The sequence below is a fragment of the Leuciscus leuciscus genome (assembly GCF_965113295.1).
Source record: "Leuciscus leuciscus genome assembly, chromosome: 13".
In the NCBI taxonomy this organism is placed as follows: domain Eukaryota; kingdom Metazoa; phylum Chordata; class Actinopteri; order Cypriniformes; family Leuciscidae; genus Leuciscus; species Leuciscus leuciscus.
In genome coordinates, this window is record NC_138737.1 from 26,158,393 (window position 1) to 26,176,117 (window position 17,725).

Genomic DNA, 17,725 nt, shown 5'->3' on the forward strand with positions numbered 1-17,725 from the left:
TGAGTCTTGATCTCAACACTGCGATGGGCATGTTCCCTCAATGAGAACATGACTCATCCATGAGCGCTGCCTGAGCGTGATTAAAGCCCAAACACGCTAGGTAGCGCTCGTGACCATTGTTGATGGACCATTTATTGCTATGCAAAATTTAGTCATGTGGTCAAGACCTAGGCCATAGGAAAGACAGAAACAGACATTAAAGCAGACTTTCCTGCATTCATTTATAGACAAACTGATCTATAAATGAACATGCATCCCAGGACACTGTGTGAATGATTTACTGTCTTATGTAGTTTCTTTTGATACTATTATTTCTTTGATACTATGTATGTTATTATAGAATCAACAGTCAATTTAACCTCAACTATACCATGTTTAGTCTCTATAAACTCCAATCTTCGTCCCCCATTTGTTCATTTACATTACATTTTGCTAACTTTGTGACGCATTAGTATTATAAGAATCTTAGATTCATTTGTTAAACATCCAATCAAATTACATGTTCAAAGACCTGCTTGAACAAATGCATTTGCTTGTTTACCGACGTGCGTCTGTGGAGGGAAAAGTCAGCAGTGCGCTGGGTGCAAAATAGGAATGATACATGTGTCGGTGTACAAAGTCAATTGCGCTGGGTGCAAGATAGGGCCCTGAGTGTTCATGGGACAAACAGGTTAATTGATTGTAATATTAAAATACAACATTAAAGTTAATTATATTAACTGATCCAAATATTCATAATCAATTACAAGTTATTATTGATTATTAATATTTCTTAGAGCTAATTTGCTACATCACAATGCAAATTCCGCAGACCCATGGTATTTTCATACCATTGGCTCGTTTTCTAATAACTCGAAGGTGATAGGGCTCTCTAGCGAAACCCCCATTCGTCAATCACTGACGTAACTCGTAGTGACTGAACGAAATGGAACTGTATTTACATGAAAGCAATCAAGAATATGACAGCATGGCTTGAAAAATCAAGAGGCATGTTAAGGTCAGCTAGGGATCATGAATATTAGTGTTATTTCAATCATCTTCAACTTGTGAGGCATTTAACGGGCCTAAATCTATTTCCACCCTTTTTGTCATCAGTTATACACACACACACACACACAACACAACCTTCAAACGCTTTACAGATCAATATCACAGCTGGAAATAATCTCAAAGTACTTGCTTCATTTAGGTCGCAATCAGAGAGTCCTGACAAAGAATCCTTTCTAAGGACTAACAATTAACGAATGCTTTCTAACAAATAACAAATGCCTTCCCTGCCAGCATCAAAAAGACGCCTGATTCAGTCTCAACTCAGAACAACCTAGTTTAGAAACCGTGTGTTTGAACAGACTACAAAGAACAAGATGAATTAATGAGAGTTAAAAACGATAACAAATTTCTGGTGCACCTGGTCACTTTCTGATAGCTGATAACCAAGAGTTGAATTGTTCAATTACTCAGTGGAGTAAAAAACAAAATGACCAGATTAAATTGTTTCTCCCTCCCTTTTTTAAAGCATTTTTGTTTTGTTCTTAAAGGGGTCATGAACTGCATTGTTTTATAATGTTTCCTGATGTACACTTATAAATGTTAGTATGATTTTTACATAAAACAATAGCCATCATTTATAAATAAAAGGCATTTTCCTACCCTGTTTTTAGCCCTCTGATTTAAACTCAGAGTGTAAATGGCCAGTTGTGATTGGCTTACATATTTGCATATTAAATAGCCAAGTATTACATGTGGAAATATCTTGAAACCTTTTGGAAAATTTTCACTACTACAGCTCTCAAGGTTAACTAATCGTGAAAAATGTTGATTATAGCATTATATTTAGATCGTGGCATGAAAGGTTGCAGTGATGTATTCCAATGAGCATTGTAGCTGATCACAGACACATTAAGTACATGCATGCAGTGATCTCGTCATTGCAACTCGATTTCTGCACACTAACGAATGATTTCATAATAACTAACAGTGCAAACACAATGTAAATAAGAGATTTGTTTATTATAACGGGAGTTTTGGCAAGAGTCCAGACCTCAGGACTGATACACTGTGTGATTAACAGCTCCGGCGACTAAAGAGAACATTCTTTGATTGATTACTTTATATAATTTAATCACAGTTTAAATAACAGATCATTTTCATCCTACTAAGAGAATGTGAAGTTGACAGTTTAGTTACTGGTTTGATTTACAGATCAGGCATTATAATTAACACGGTTACTTGCATGCACATTTACATTGTAAAAGTCTGTTTGCAAAGCATGCGCCGAAATTGCGACTGATTTCCCAAAGAATCCACAGTGAAATGTACCACATTCAAATAAATAATGGTCAACAGACAATCACATTGTAGAGAATAAATAACCACATTCCTACAGTAGCATTAGGATCCTTTGGAAGGTAATGTTATTTTTAGACCAGTGATCCTCTACTTGTCATCTCACTAACACACCAGTGGGCGGGGCCAAGGTTGCAAAGATGAAGCAGGTGTTGATTTTCTTCTGCAGAGGCGGTCCATCACCTATGACGTTGTATATAGACTTTTATAAACTCATTTTAAAACACCACTGATATTTACATCAGGGAAACACACACTGGACAGACTAGTAAGTTGAAAAAACAAATCTAAATACTTTATTTATATAAACTGAAAAGGCAATGAGCGAAAATGCAGGCAGTTGAGGGAAGCAGACGAGAGATGGAATGGTGAGTAGCCACACACAGACACGTTAGACAGTCACTGATAGATGAATAAACTTTCCTTTTACTCTTTGCAGGACGATATCACAGAGACTGGAAGAGGACACGGAACTGGAGACCAGGGGCCTGTTTCAAAAAGGAGGTTAAGTGAAAACTCTGAGTATGTTAAGGGAGGAATGTCAAACCCCAGAAAGCAGGGTAAATCAAGCCCGTTTCTGAAAGAGAGGTAACTTATACTCGAGTCAGTTACCATGGTAACTTACTCTGTGAACCTTCTTCTGTAAACCCAGAGTTTTTCTTATGTAGTAAATGCATCTTGATTGAAGAATCTTTTGATATTTTGCCTGGAAACAACAAGACAAAAAGGCTAAGTAAGAAAATTATTTTTTTCAGTGCAGTACATTCATTCATTGCACATTTTTCTATGACATCAGAGATGCAGAGCACATTATTAAGGCCACTGTATCAGAGCGGGAAGGATAGTGTGCCTCGCTCTCACGCTCTTTCTGAGAGTTTTTATGTTGTTTGGACACAAACCTGTGAGAGCCATCAAAGAGGAGTTTCACAGGATTGCAGGTCAGTGGTGTAGAAATTGGTTTAAATGAGGCTAATCTGATTAATGGCGTTACCTTGATAACATTTTGCTGAGACCTTTGGAAGTAACCTAATAACTAATTTCCTTTAGGATTTCCAGTGTGGTTGGATGTATTGATGACACATAATCCCATCATAGCACCTTCCGAAAATGAAACAGATTAGTGTATGGAATGGGATGCCAGATGGAAGGGTAGAGCTATATGCCGTAACCGCTACCACAGCTGTTATACACAAATTATTCACAATTTATTTGGTCAACTTTATTTCCTACAAATACAAAAAGCTGTAATTATTTTTCCTGTTAGATTTTAATATTCTTCCAATATTGTGCATCTCCTCTTCATCTATCAGTGGTGGTGCAGGTCCAGCCTCTGCCTTCTTGCTGTTGGCTGAATAGAAGTCAAACATTAATTTCAATAGCCTAATTTAAAAAAAAAATCTAACAGGTTGGATTAGAGAATATTTAATTATGTGAAAAGAGCATTATGGAAACAGCTGTGGCATATTGAAATAGACGCCTGCATTATATTTATTTAATATGTCAAATGTTTGTTAAGTCATTTAGCCTACAGCCATGAACCTTTTATGCTTATTGATTTCACCAATTTAATTATTATTTTAAGTCACTGCCACATTTTTTTTTTCTCTTTCCTGTGGGATACCATGGAAAGGAGTATTAGTTCAATAACTTACCTTTCTGTCAGTTTTCAACAGATAATATAATAGTGATTAAGAATGCAGACGAGAAGTATGCAGACGTCTTTTTGTCGGGTGCTGTTGCCATGTTGAATTGTAATTTCGCAGCTCCATTGATCACGGCTTTTCATAGTCATGGTGCACGCGCTTAACTCAGAGTTAACCAACTCAGAGTTGATTGAACAAACTCAATTCATCTGTTCTGAAACTGAAAACTCAGAGTTTTCCATCTCAGGGTAAATCAGCTCAGAGTTCAAGTTTTAACTGGAAGGTTGGTTGAACCTCCTTATTGAAATAGGCCCCGGGAACAGGAAAAATGCTTTTAGGTAAACGATAAACCAACAGAATTCAGTCCAAGCTCTAGACAATGTGTTTGTGTGTGGCAAGTCCTTTTAACTGGTGCTGAGGTAATGGGTGACAACCGGTGGTGATCACTCAGGTGATAGTGATCGGTGTGAATGAGTGAGGGTGGAGCCTGGTGATTCCATGCAAGTGACCAGAAGGAGGCATGATGGGAAATGTAGTGTTGGATGGTGACTGAAGTGATGATACCTTGATGACAATATTGTATTAATATATTATAATAATAATATAACTTTTCTTGTAAATTATCTTATTATCTTAATTGCACAGTTTAAAGAGCACCTATCATGGAATTTTGAAATTTACCTTTCATGTAGTGTGTAACTACCCTGGTAAACCAGAGTTCTCGCGAGAGCACAAGTTGAATTTGCTCAGCGAGTTACTCTGGTGTCGAGCAATGGAGCTCATTAAATATGCCCCTCGATCTGAGCTGCACCAATCACATCGGGTTATCTGATATAGGCGGGCCAGAGGCGAGCTAAACAGATGACGACAGCGCTGTGACTTCGAAGTCATTAGTAAACATTGCAAGATGCCTATGGATGAATAGCAGTTGTTTGAAACGGCTTTGGCCGCTACAATGAACGAGTTAGACATGGCTTTTTCCCAAAAGAGGAACAGAAGACGGCGCTCGAATCGTTCCTTTGCAAGAAGGGTGTTTTTGCTGTTTTGCCGACCGGAAGAGTCTAATCTACCAGTTAGCTCCGCTGGTAGGTAAGCGTATGGGGTTTATTGTTGTGATTGGTCGTAGTGTTATCCAATTGCGTGCTGTGAGATTTTCAAATGCATGCTTGGGTCCGCCCCTCGAGCTGGCCGATTTTCATTGACCGACACCAGACCATTAATCTTTTAGATTTAGGTCTGGATTTCCAGGCTAGTGTGTAACATAGATCTAAGTGAACAAAAACATCCTGCAAAGTTTTAAATATGAAAGTGCACCGTATATAAAGTTATTGTCTTTCAAAAGGTAAGAGTCGACTCTGAGTCATTTTTATGAATCGTTAGAAGACCGAAGCTTTTTCTCTGACTACATGACGTCAACTTGTCAAGTTATTTGAATACGATACGCCCACTTATTGCGCTCCAAGACGCCAGTGAAAACATCATGGCGACGAGACGCTGTGTTCTGAAGTGCGACTCAAAAACAAACTTTTTTCATCTGCCCGAGGAGCATTTGAAGACTAAGTGGCTACAATTCATACAACTATACCACAGAAGTATAGTCCGAGCCATTTTGAAGATGATTGCTTTACCAACTTAAATGCAATCAAAATTGGATTTGCGAGCCGGCTGATATTGAAGGAAGGTTCAGTTCCAAGTGTATTTGCATCAGCTTCCTCCTCCGTATCACAACCTGTAAGTGTTATTAATAATTGTTGCTTTTATGTATTATGTAGCATGCTTAATAATTATTTTGTTTGTTGTGTAACCACAGTTTAGCTTCTAGGTCTTCAATGACAATTGTATTGAGATATGTGAAGTGTTTGTCATTGTTTTCGGAGTTGTCTTAAATAATAGAGTAATACCTCGTAGTACTGCATTTATTTTATTTTATTTTTTTATTTTTTTTGTAAAAACGTTATGTTTATGCATCGGGCTAACGCAAACAAAGACTGATGGTGCTTTTACAATATGAACTCTGGGCTATGCTCTCTAACATAACATTAAATTCCTTATCTTATTTAAAAAATTTTACTACAAACTACAAAGCAGTGCACTATAATCATTATTATAACACAATTTAATTGATAAAAGCAGCATTGTACTCCGTGTTAAACAATATAAGTATTATCTCTGTAAACACTGCTAACATTTGACTGGGTCATCGGACCAATCACCGCAGATTAGCGTCACGTAAAGGCAGGGTTTTGAAAAGTGATTCACTAAACGAATCACGAGAACGAGAATCGCGGTCAAAACAGGTAAAAATACATGCATATTATAAGAAAACGAAAGTGTTTTTTGTCATTGCATGCATGCAAAACTGTTGTTGGGGACTTCTAAAACAATATTAGGAACATTTTAAATGCCATAATAGGTGCTCTTTAAAAGAAAATTATTTATATATTTTTACTTGAAAACAAGACAGAAGCACTGATTAATACAATTCTTTTTTGAAGTATATGATGCCAAATCAACCAGTACAATTATTTTCTTCATCCTGAAAACAAGGTGATAGTGTTCATGATTGATGGTTAAAAGTTAAACATTTTTCATCTTTTATAACATTATGCAGTATGATGGTGGATGTAATACATTTACACGTTATAAAGTATTTTTGGAGTCATATGGAGAAATCTGCTAGGCTCTTTGACCCACAAGGAGACAGATTAATAAAGCAGTAATAACAGTAAACATATAAATCAATATTTGTGTGGTCACTTGTGGCCATGAAACATCTTAGGGTTACATACGTAACCCTGGTTCCCTGTGAACGGAATTCAATGCTGCGTCATGGTGTTGACGCTATGGGAACGCATGTGACTGGTGTCTGAAGCAGGTGTGGAACACACCAAATGATTGGCTGACAGCAATTGTATGACATCACATGGAGCGCCTGTGCGCATAAAAGGGTGCCTGCATTAGAAGTCATCAGCTTCATTGTCTGATTCTGAAGGAGATTTGCAGGCATACCCAAGGCATGGCATCGTGACACAGCGTCTCATTCCCTTCTCAGGAACTGGAGTTACATACACAACCCCAACATATTCCCTTTTGAGGGAACACAACGCTGTGTCATGGTGTTTATCGCTATGGGAATGTTAATACTAGCTACGCCATGCTAAGGGAATGCCTGCTACAACTGAGCTGTGAACTGTGCACAGTGAGCAAGGCATAACAACTTTACGGCCAAGCCAGGAGTTGAGCATCAACACCACTGGGCACATCCTATGCGACTTATACAATGGCCTCATTCACTATAAGCCAGTGACAACAGGTGCTGGGAAAAACCCAAGAGACCAATGCTCCAATACTTAAAACCCCAATAACAATTGGGGTGGGGGACAAAATGAGAGACTGGGAACTGGAGTACCCACCCAGATGGGTCATTCAATCATTGACTCTCCCGATTAATTTAAAGCCTCAGATTCATTCACTAAGGAAACAAAGCTGTGTGAGTAAACAACACTGTGTCAGCAGGGGTGCAGGAATACACGAAAGAAGAAGAAGAAGAAGAAGAAGAAGAAGAAGAAGAAGAAGAAGAAGAAGAAGAAGAAGAAGAAGAAGAAGAAGAAGAAGAAGAAGATGATTCAAAATACAGATTTTAATAAAAATCCATAAGGTAATTTACAGAAGGTTAAGACTGACACAACTACACACACACACACACACACACACACACACACACACACACACACACACACACACACACACACACACACACACACACACACACACACACACACACACACACACACACACACACACACACTAACTTAAACGCAGACCGGACAAACACTAAGTGAAGGTGAGGAACTAAATGAGAACAGCTGTGATGATGATTAGTGTCCATGGAAACAGATGAGTGGCGGGAAAACTCAAACAAAAGGAACACAAGTGATGAATGAAAACAAACTAAAAGTCCATGAAAACAAAACTAACAAACACAACTGATATATCGTGACACACTGACACTACTGTGTTCAAATATAAAATGTACATGACTTAATATTACCTTTTAGTTTGTTAAACGAAAACGAAACTAACAAACACAACTGATATATTGTGACACACTGACAATACTGTGTTCAAATATAAAATGTACATCACTTAATATTACCTTTTTGTTTATTAAACTGTTGTATAAAATCAATGTCACATTTCCAAATCGTTTGGATATATTCGGGAAATATTGCATTTTGCTCGTATAATTTCTCAACATTAAAAACAAGAATTTTTTCATATCGAAGACAGTCTTAAATTGATCTCTATGCACAGACTGTGTCTACATTTGTTTTTCATGGTAGTAAGTGCTAAAACCCCACTTTATAAAGGTACATTGTCGAGAACGGCAGTAATTTGCTAAGGCAGAATACGCAACCTATCATAGGCACAGTCAGTGTGGATGCAGTCAGTTCTGACCGCAAAAGATGAGGTAATTTGATTTGATGTTGTGTACTTGACCTTTTACAGGACTACAATTTTCCTGTATTTACACTAGAAGCAGCAGTTTGCCTGTTAGAAATATACACTCGGTTTAAATGCTATTTTAAAGTGGTAATGAACTGAGAAATAAAAATGTCCTTAAGCTTTGGACATATAAGAGGTCATCATGCTATAAGAATATCCTGTAAGTTTCAGAACTGAAAACTTGTTAGTCCAAAAACAGCTTTTATTGTAACCAAGCCCAGCGTACGAGTCATTGTAGAATGTGCCTAATTGATAGGTGAAAGATCGCCTCTGCAGAAGAAAATCAACGCCTACTTCATCAGTGCAACTTTGGCCTCACCCACTGGCGTTAGTAAGATGAGGAAGAGAGAGGAACAATACAGGATGGACTACAAATAACATTACCTTCTAAAGGATCCTAATGTTAGGAATGTGGTTATATTTTACCACAGTATCAGTCTCAGTCTCAGTCGAGCATTATTTATTTGTATGCGGTACATTTCACAGGAGATTTTTTTGTAAATCAGTTGCAATTTCGGCGCAGGCTTTGCAAACAGACTTTTATGATATAGCCTCGACTGTAATGCGACAACATGTAAGTAACTGTGTTAATTCTTATTCCTGATCTGTGACCAGTGATTTCTGATGCTATGTAATTATTAATCTACAGTCAGATGTTCTTTGTCTATGTGTCAGTAAATCAAACCAGTGACTAAACAGTCAACTTCACATTGTTATATATATATATATATATATATATATATATATATATATATATATATATATATATATATATATATATATATACACTCACCTAAAGGATTATTAGGAACACCATACTAATACTGTGTTTGACCCCCTTTCGCCTTCAGAACTGCCTTAATTCTACGTGGCATTGATTCAACAAGGTGGCATTGATTCAACATTCTTTAGACATGTTGGCCCATATTGATAGGATAGCATCTTGCAGTTGATGGAGATTTGTGGGATGCACATCCAGGGCACGAAGCTCCCGTTCCACCACATCCCAAAGATGCTCTATTGGGTTGAGATCTGGTGACTGTGGGGGCCATTTTAGTACAGTGAACTCATTGTCACGTTCAAGAAACCAATTTGAAATGATTCGAGCTTTGTGACATGGTGCTCGAAGTGCATTCATGGTGCATCCTGCTGGAAGTAGCCATCAGAGGATGGGTACATGGTGGTCATAAAGGGATGGACATGGTCAGAAACAATGCTCAGGTAGGCTGTGGCATTTAAACGATGCCCAATTGGCACTAAGGGGCCTAAAGTGTGCCAAGAAAACATCCCCCACACCATTACACCACCACCACCAGCCTGCACAGTGGTAACAAGGCATGATGGATCCATGTTCTCATTCTGTTTACGCCAAATTCTGACTCTACCATCTGAATGTCTCAACAGAAATCGAGACTCATCAGACCAGGCAACATTTTTCCAGTCTTCAACTGTCCAATTTTGGTGAGCTCGTGCAAATTGTAGCCTCTTTTTCCTATTTGTAGTGGAGATGAGTGGTACCCGGTGGGGTCTTCTGCTGTTGTAGCCCATCCGCCTCAAGGTTGTGCGTGTTGTGGCTTCACAAACCTCGGTTGTAACGAGTGGTTATTTCAGTCAAAGTTGCTCTTCTATCAGCTTGAATCAGTCGGCCCATTCTCCTCTGATCTCTAGCATCAACAAGGCATTTTCGCCCACAGGACTGCCACATACTGGATGTTTTTCCCTTTTCACACCATTCTTTGTAAACCCTAGAAATGGTTGTGCGTGAAAATCCCAGTAACTGAGCAGATTGTGAAATACTCAGACCGGCCCGTCTGGCACCAACAACCATTCCACGCTCAAAATTGCTTAAATAACCTTTCTTTCCCATTCTGACATTCAGTTTGGAGTTCAGGAGATTGTCTTGACCAGGACCACACCCCTAAATGCATTGAAGCAACTGCCATGTGATTGGTTGATTAGATAATTGCATTAATGAGAAATTGAACAGGTGTTCCTAATAATCCTTTAGGTGAGTGTATATATATATAGAAAGCGATCAAAAAAACGCACCCTTTGCAATCGCTGGAGCTGTCAATCAAACAGCATGAGTTCTGGATTCACACCAAATGTACGTAATAATCAACAAATCTCTTATTTACATTGTGTTTGCACTGTTTGTTATGCTGAAAGCATTCGTTAGTGTGCTGAAATTGAATTGCAATGACAAGATCGCTGCATTAATTCGCTCAGCATCAGCTACAATGCTCATGATCACTGCAACCTTTCATGCCACAATCTAAATATAATGCTATAGATCTAAATATAATGCTATAATCAAAACTTTTCACGATTAGTTAACCTTGAGAGCTGTAATAGTAAAAACTTGCTAAAAGATTTCAAGAGTTAAACATATAATACTTAGCTATTTCATATGCAAAGATCTTAGCCAATCACAGCAGTGGGCGTTTACACCGAAGTCGCACAGCAAGTCAAGTCAAGTCAACCTTTATTTATATAGCACATTTAAAAACAACAGAGGTTGACCCAAAGTGCTTTACAGATAAGAAAATAAAATGAACATTTGATTGACATCATAACATTCGTCAATTAAATCATTCTATCAATATCAAAATACACAATTCATGATCTATTTAAAAGCTAAAGAGAACAGATATGTTTTTAAAGACGACTTAAAAATGGCTAAAGATGAAGAAGACCTCACATGAAGGGGAAGACTGTTCCACAATTTCGGGCCCCTCACCGAAAAAGCACGGTCACCCTTAGTTTTATAGCGGCAGGAAGGAACTGTCAGTAATAATTTGTCGGAGGATCTCAGTGTTCTAGTTGGAGAATAAAGATGAATCAGGTCACTGATGTATTTAGGAGCAATACCAGCTATAGCTTTGTAAACAAGCATCAGAATTTTGAAATCCACCCTGAATTTGACAGGGAGCCAGTGTAGAGTTTTCAATGCTGCTGAAATATGATCTTTTTTCCGTAATCCCATTAATAGCCTGGCTGCAACATTCTGAACAAGTTGTAGGCGAGATAATGCATTTTGGGGCAGTCCACTGTACAGTGAATTACAATAGTCTAACCGAGATGTAATAAAAGAGTGGATCACAATTTCCAAGTTAGACGGAGTAAGAAGAGATTTTATTTTAGCAATTTGTCTCAGCTGGTAAAAACTACTTTTTACAACAGCACTGATCTGCTTATTGAAAAGTAAAGATGAGTCCAAAATAACTCCAAGGTTCCTCACATGGTCTTTAACGTTAGATGCTAACGGGCCTAGTTCGACGGCTAGGCCAGGTAAGCGGGATAAGGAAGAGCCAAGAACCAAGACTTCCGTTTTGCTCTCATTTAATTGTAAAAAGTTATTAGCCAGCCAATGTTTGATATCCTTAAAACAATTCAGAGCATTGTCAAGAGTTGCAATTTTTGTCTATACTCACAGGGAAATAGAATTGAGAATCATCGGCGTAGCAGTGATATGATACACTATATTTCTGAAAGATCGAACTCAGGGGAAGCATGTACAATGAGAATAACAAGGGTCCCAAGATTGACCCCTGAGGGACACCACATACTAGCGGAGACGAGGCAGAAGAAAATTGGGCCAAGTTCACAGAAAAAGTCCTTTCTTTTAAATAGGAAGAAAACCACTGCAGGGTTTTCCCCTGGATGCCCACCATATATTCTAGACGTTTTAACAGAATATGATGGTCAATAGTATCAAACGCCGCACTGAGATCTAACAAGACAAGGACAACAGGTGATCCTGAATCAACAGAGAGTAAGATATCGTTTGTGACCTTCAGTAGTGCCGATTCAGTGCTGTGCAAACATCTGAAACCAGACTGAAATGTATCCAGAATGTTAAATGTATTTAAATAGGAGTTGAGCTGGGAATAAACAGTTCTCTCCAAGATTTTAGACATGAGAGGCAATTTGGAAATAGGTCTGTAGTTATCATGTATTGCCGGATCCAGATAAGGTTTTTTCAACAGGGGATGTATAATTGCATGTTTGAAACTGCTAGGAACAACACCACTTGCTAGAGAGCTGTTGACTATCGCGGTTACATTGACACTGAGAGTCATAAAAACCTCTTTGAAAAGACGTGGAGTAAGGGAATCTAGCTTATAACTAGAACACTTCAGCTTGGATACTATATCCGCTATTTGGTCTGATGTAACTGGTTCAAAGTTTGTCAAAGAGCTGGATACTGGAGTAGTTTGTGTTTGATCGATCTGAACAGGTACGATTTCTCGTTTAATTAACTTAATTTTGTGAATAAAAGAGTGTAAAAATAATTCACAATTCTCTGGTGTGGCATCTAGAGCAGTATTTTCCTTTGGATTTAAGACTGAATTTATTGTCTTAAACAAATCTTTTGGTCTATTTGCATTTTCAGTGATCACTGTAGAAAAATAATTGGCTTTTGCATCCTTCACAGCTCTCTGATATTTGTTAAACAATCCTTTAGGATACCATAAGAGACTTGAAGCTTGTCTCGTTTCCATTTTCGCTCAGCTTATAGTAGACCAAAGAAAACAAATAAATTTGCTTGAACAAAAGAAAAAAAAAAATTACCAATATCATACCAATATCGAAATCGCCCCATTTGCTTGTAAAAAAATGGCAATTGGAATCAATCCTGGTTGGTGCATCCCTACACGCTACATTAACTACTCTCAGCCAGGGCTGGGTTTCCTGATAACGATGTATCTTAGCTCTTAAGAGCGCTCTCTACGTGCAAGGTTACGAACGCTTGCCGCAATTCCACGAGCGTTTCCCAAAAATGCACTTAACACGCGAGAACGCGTTTTACGTGCTACTTAAGAGTTGCTGTCCATTCGCGAAGTGCTGAAATATAACCTTATATGGAATCGTATTCTGAACGTTTAGCCTTAATTATTAGGTTTAACCTAATAATCGTCATCTGTGGATTAGCAATCAAGACAAGTCTAAAGTCTACATTCAGGCGGAGATAGCCAACTGACAAAATGTATGAAAAAAAAAGAAAAAAAAAAGAAAAGATACCTTTCAAAAAATATTAAATTAATGTAGCCCTAATTTTAGAGGAGATAGAGCGAAACAAAGATGTTATTTTTAACAGATTTAAAGGACACCATACAAATAAGGAAAAACAAAACATCTGGGTGGACATTGCAAACTAACTGCAACCCGGGGTGTTCAAAGATCAGGGAAGGTGGTCTGCAAGAAATGCCCAATACATGGCTGGTTTTCGTGAACGTCAGCAAGTCATTGACAGATTTTTTTTTTTTATTCATCCATATTTTACCCAGTCTTTGGAGCATATTTCCCACATTACTTCGTTCTTTTATGAATTTTTTTTGTTCATTCATTTAATTTTCTTCCCTTTTTTATTATTTAATTTATACATTCATTTAAACAAAAAAGCAAGTACAATAAAGTGTACAATTAAAAAGTACAATCAAAACCTTATATTTGTACTCACGTTGCAGTGTAATCTGTTAAATCTAGATAAAAGTGTAATCTGCCGGTTGTCCTGCAGGTGACCTCATAAATCTGTCTTCTTACGATGCACTTGGGGATTTACGATTACTCCAGAGCACTCGTAGTTCTACGAAGATTTTCAAGTGCTACTTAAGTTACGATGCTTTTGGGAAACAGACCATAATATTAAGATCAGTCGTACAATCGTTTTTACGAACTTCTTAGGCTTACGATGCTTTTGGGAAACGCAGCCCAGGTCGGTTTCATAGTTATGTTAAGGGCGCTTTCACACTGGCAGTTTAGTGCGGACCGGGGCACGGTTCGCATGAAAAATCGCTAATGTGAACGCTGTCATCGGACCCGGGTGCGCACTAGAGTACCGAACCCGAGACTACCTGGAGGAGGTGGTCTGAGCTCGGTTGCTCCCGAACCGTGGTGCGGTTCGCGTTAATGTGCAAGCAACACGGACTCGGGTGCGCGCTTGTTCAGGAAGTATAGTATCCCGCGCATGCGTATCACTGTCGATATCATTGTTTCCTCACACACGACAACCATGAGTGGCAGGGGAACGTTGTGGGACACTGAATAGGTGATGTCTCTCACTATGTTGTGCATAATAGCACCAAAAAAACAGACAAATTACAGCTATGCTCAGTCGAGTTGTATTATCCATGCATTTTCCGTGTGCGTTTGCGATGACGTAAGATCACTGCAAACGCACCTGGGTTCGATACAACTAATTGAGTGTGAAACCAGACCAACGCTGCGGGGGGCGCCGGGAACGAGCGCACTCAGGTTCGGACCGCAGCAAACGAACCCAGTGGAAAAACGCCCTAAGTTTCAGTGGGCCTCATTTATCAATCAAACATAGAAACGAGCAGATATCCGAGCGCAGAAATCATCTAATGACATGGTTCACGTGTGATTCAAGAACAAAGCTTTTACTGCAAATGCATTGCTATGAGTGCATCCAACTCCCTTGAGAGCCAAACATACTCCATGCAAACGCTAGATTCTATCCCTCAAGAGAGAGAATCAATCAAGAACAAAAGCTCTTACCTAGAACGCATCACAATGAGCGTGTCCAGCTCCCTCAAGTCAAATGCACTCCACCAGATTCTCGTCTTACACGTACATACAAACAAAGCAGCTCCTGTAGACAAAAAAGCTGATGATGTCAAATGCAGGCAACCTTTTATACGCACAGGTGCTTATAATCATGTGCCGTCAGTCAATTGAGATTGGCATGTGCAACATGTGCTTCAGTCACCGGTCATGCCTGGATGCATTTACATTGTGTCAACACCATGACACAGCGTCGAGTTCCCTTGAAACGGAACAATAGACACTTTCAGGCTAACATCAGATACAGCCTAACATCTTGCAATAATAAAAACATTTTCAAAACAGTTGAAAACAGTCAAAAGCAAGTAGCAAAAAAATGTGGGGGGGAGGACATGAACTAATAAGAACCAAATGATAAGTCCTACATAACCAGAGAATCCCAGTGGACTTCAGAGATAGACCAGTGCTGACTCAATAATGGTTTAATACATAACTGCCCTGGCCATTATTTACAACCTTTAAAGCATTAATTATCTTATATTTTGTTTTGCTCCTGTAACTCAAACAGTAAAACATGGCACTAGCAATGCTAACTTTGATAAAGTGATAAAATGTAATTATCTTTGGATCTGCCAAATGCATAAATATAATGTAAATGTTTATGTAAGGTAAGGAGGTATTTGAAATGATTTAATGATTAACTAAATCTTTATGTTTTTAAGAAAATTAATTTAGCATTAAAAGTGAAGTGGGTAATTTATGCGCCAAACAGAATTGCAATAATAATGGCTGTTTTCAAACAGGTGTCCTTGACCAATCCCTGTCTGCCATTGGTCAGCCAAACAAGTTGCCCCGCCCATGTCAGGAATCAATCAGGCTCATTCACATCCACAACACAAAGATCACACTCACCCGAATACTAATCACCTGCACCTGTCATCAATCCCAGCAATCACTGAGCACTACAAAGGAACACACCTCACCTCCAGTCCCTGTCGAACCTTGAACTAGGAAAGACTCACTAACCTGCTCTCTGTGCATTTCAGACAGTTCCCGAACTGTTCTAGTCTGTTTCCACAGTACATCATTGTGATACTTACCTGTTTTCCTCGTCCTGAGATCCCACATTCTCCTTGGTGTCCATGCTCTGTGTTCCTCGGATTGTGTTTCATGCCACATTCAAGCCTGCCGTTATCTGCAAGAGAAAAGACGATCATTCATCAGTGTTATTCTCACAGTACCTGCTTGTGCATCTGAATTTACCTGCTGTCCAACGAGAGCTTAATTAAAAGTTATTCTGAATCCTTCTAACCTTGTTATCCGAGTGTACATCCTGACAGCCCAAACCCACGTCATTGGTCCAAACAAACAGAGCAATATTTTGATAGTGCCATAGTGTTTACACTTTATGGGGGAATTAATTTATGAATGGATTACTTATATTTGTCTTTGCAAATTAAACCAGAAAAAAACAGGGCTAGAACAAAGTTGTTGTTTTTAGGTAAAAATCGTGACTAAAATTATTGTTGTTTTCTAATAACATAGTTCCAGTTATATAATGTTTGATATCCTGACTGACAACATATGCTCATCTGTGATGCAAAGATTGGGCCTACAGCTGTTTATTATCACACCCGCTGGATGCTACGTGATATGTGAAGTGTTGGGGACCATTTTGAACATGTTCCGGATAGAAATAATTGCTCTGCTATTCGTGTTCCAAGTGTTGAGTGAGCCAGGGGCAGGGAAGCAGATATTTATGTATGACTGCCAAATAAAAGCGAATGATTTGCCCAGACTGAGTGGAAGATGAGTGAAAATCAAAATAAATACAAAAAGCAGAAATTGCCTTTTTAAGTCAATTATGTCCATGAGAGATGGAAACCTAACCGAAGTAAGTGATTCAAAGTTTTTGAAATCTGTTATGTGATAGGGCACCAAGCATTTTATACATTAATTATTTTATTTTTTTAAATAGCTGTTAAGTATTTGTTTCACACAATAAGAAAAATAATATGATTTAAAGTTGTACCTTGCCAAATTACAAAAATAACATTTACATTTACATTTATTCATTTAGCTGACGCTTTTATTCAAAGCGACTTACAATTGCTATATATGTCAGAGGTCGCACGCCTCTGGAGCAACTAGGGGTTAAGTGTCTTGCTCAGGGACACATTGGTGTCTCACAGTGGATTCGAACCCGGGTCTCTCACACCAAAGGCATGTGTCTTATCCATTGCGCCACCACCACCCCTATTATTATTATTATGAAAATATTACAATTTTTTAGGATTAGATTAGTAACCAAGATTCAGGCAAAATGATTACTATTATGCTCACCTTGCAGCAGTCGCAATCAGAAAGTCCTAATAACAAATGCTTTATAACGAAATACAAATAACAAATGTATTTTAACAAATATAATATAACAATATAATACAATATAATAATAACTATTGTTTAGGATTAGATTAGTAACAAAGACTCAGGCAAAATTATGTATAAAATAAAATAAATTTATATATATATATATACAGTATATATGTGTGTGTGCTATAAAGGAAAATAAGGGCCCCCTTTTGCCCTTTTTCTATATTAGCTTAACTGTTAGCTGATTTCCCTAACCAGAAAAGTTCATTGCATTATGTTTTCCACCTAAGACCGCTCTAAGTGTCGACATGCTTAATGTTGAGCTGTGT

At 38.3% G+C, this 17,725-nt stretch overlaps 1 protein-coding gene across 1 annotated transcript in view; it reads right to left on the reverse strand.

The window, feature by feature from the left end:
* Nucleotides 1–2,279: 2,279 nt before the first annotated feature.
* Nucleotides 2,280–17,725, reverse strand: part of LOC309512288 (uncharacterized protein) — an 85,706-nt gene continuing 70,260 nt past the window's right edge. The window contains exons 2-4 of the mRNA XM_082187809.1: nt 16,124–16,218; nt 2,972–3,052; nt 2,280–2,834 (exon numbers count right to left, since the gene is read on the reverse strand). Coding sequence (XP_082043935.1) covers nt 2,793–2,834; nt 2,972–3,052; nt 16,124–16,218 — 218 coding nt within the window. The 3' untranslated portion in view covers nt 2,280–2,792. The remainder of the gene's footprint in view (nt 2,835–2,971; nt 3,053–16,123; nt 16,219–17,725) is intronic.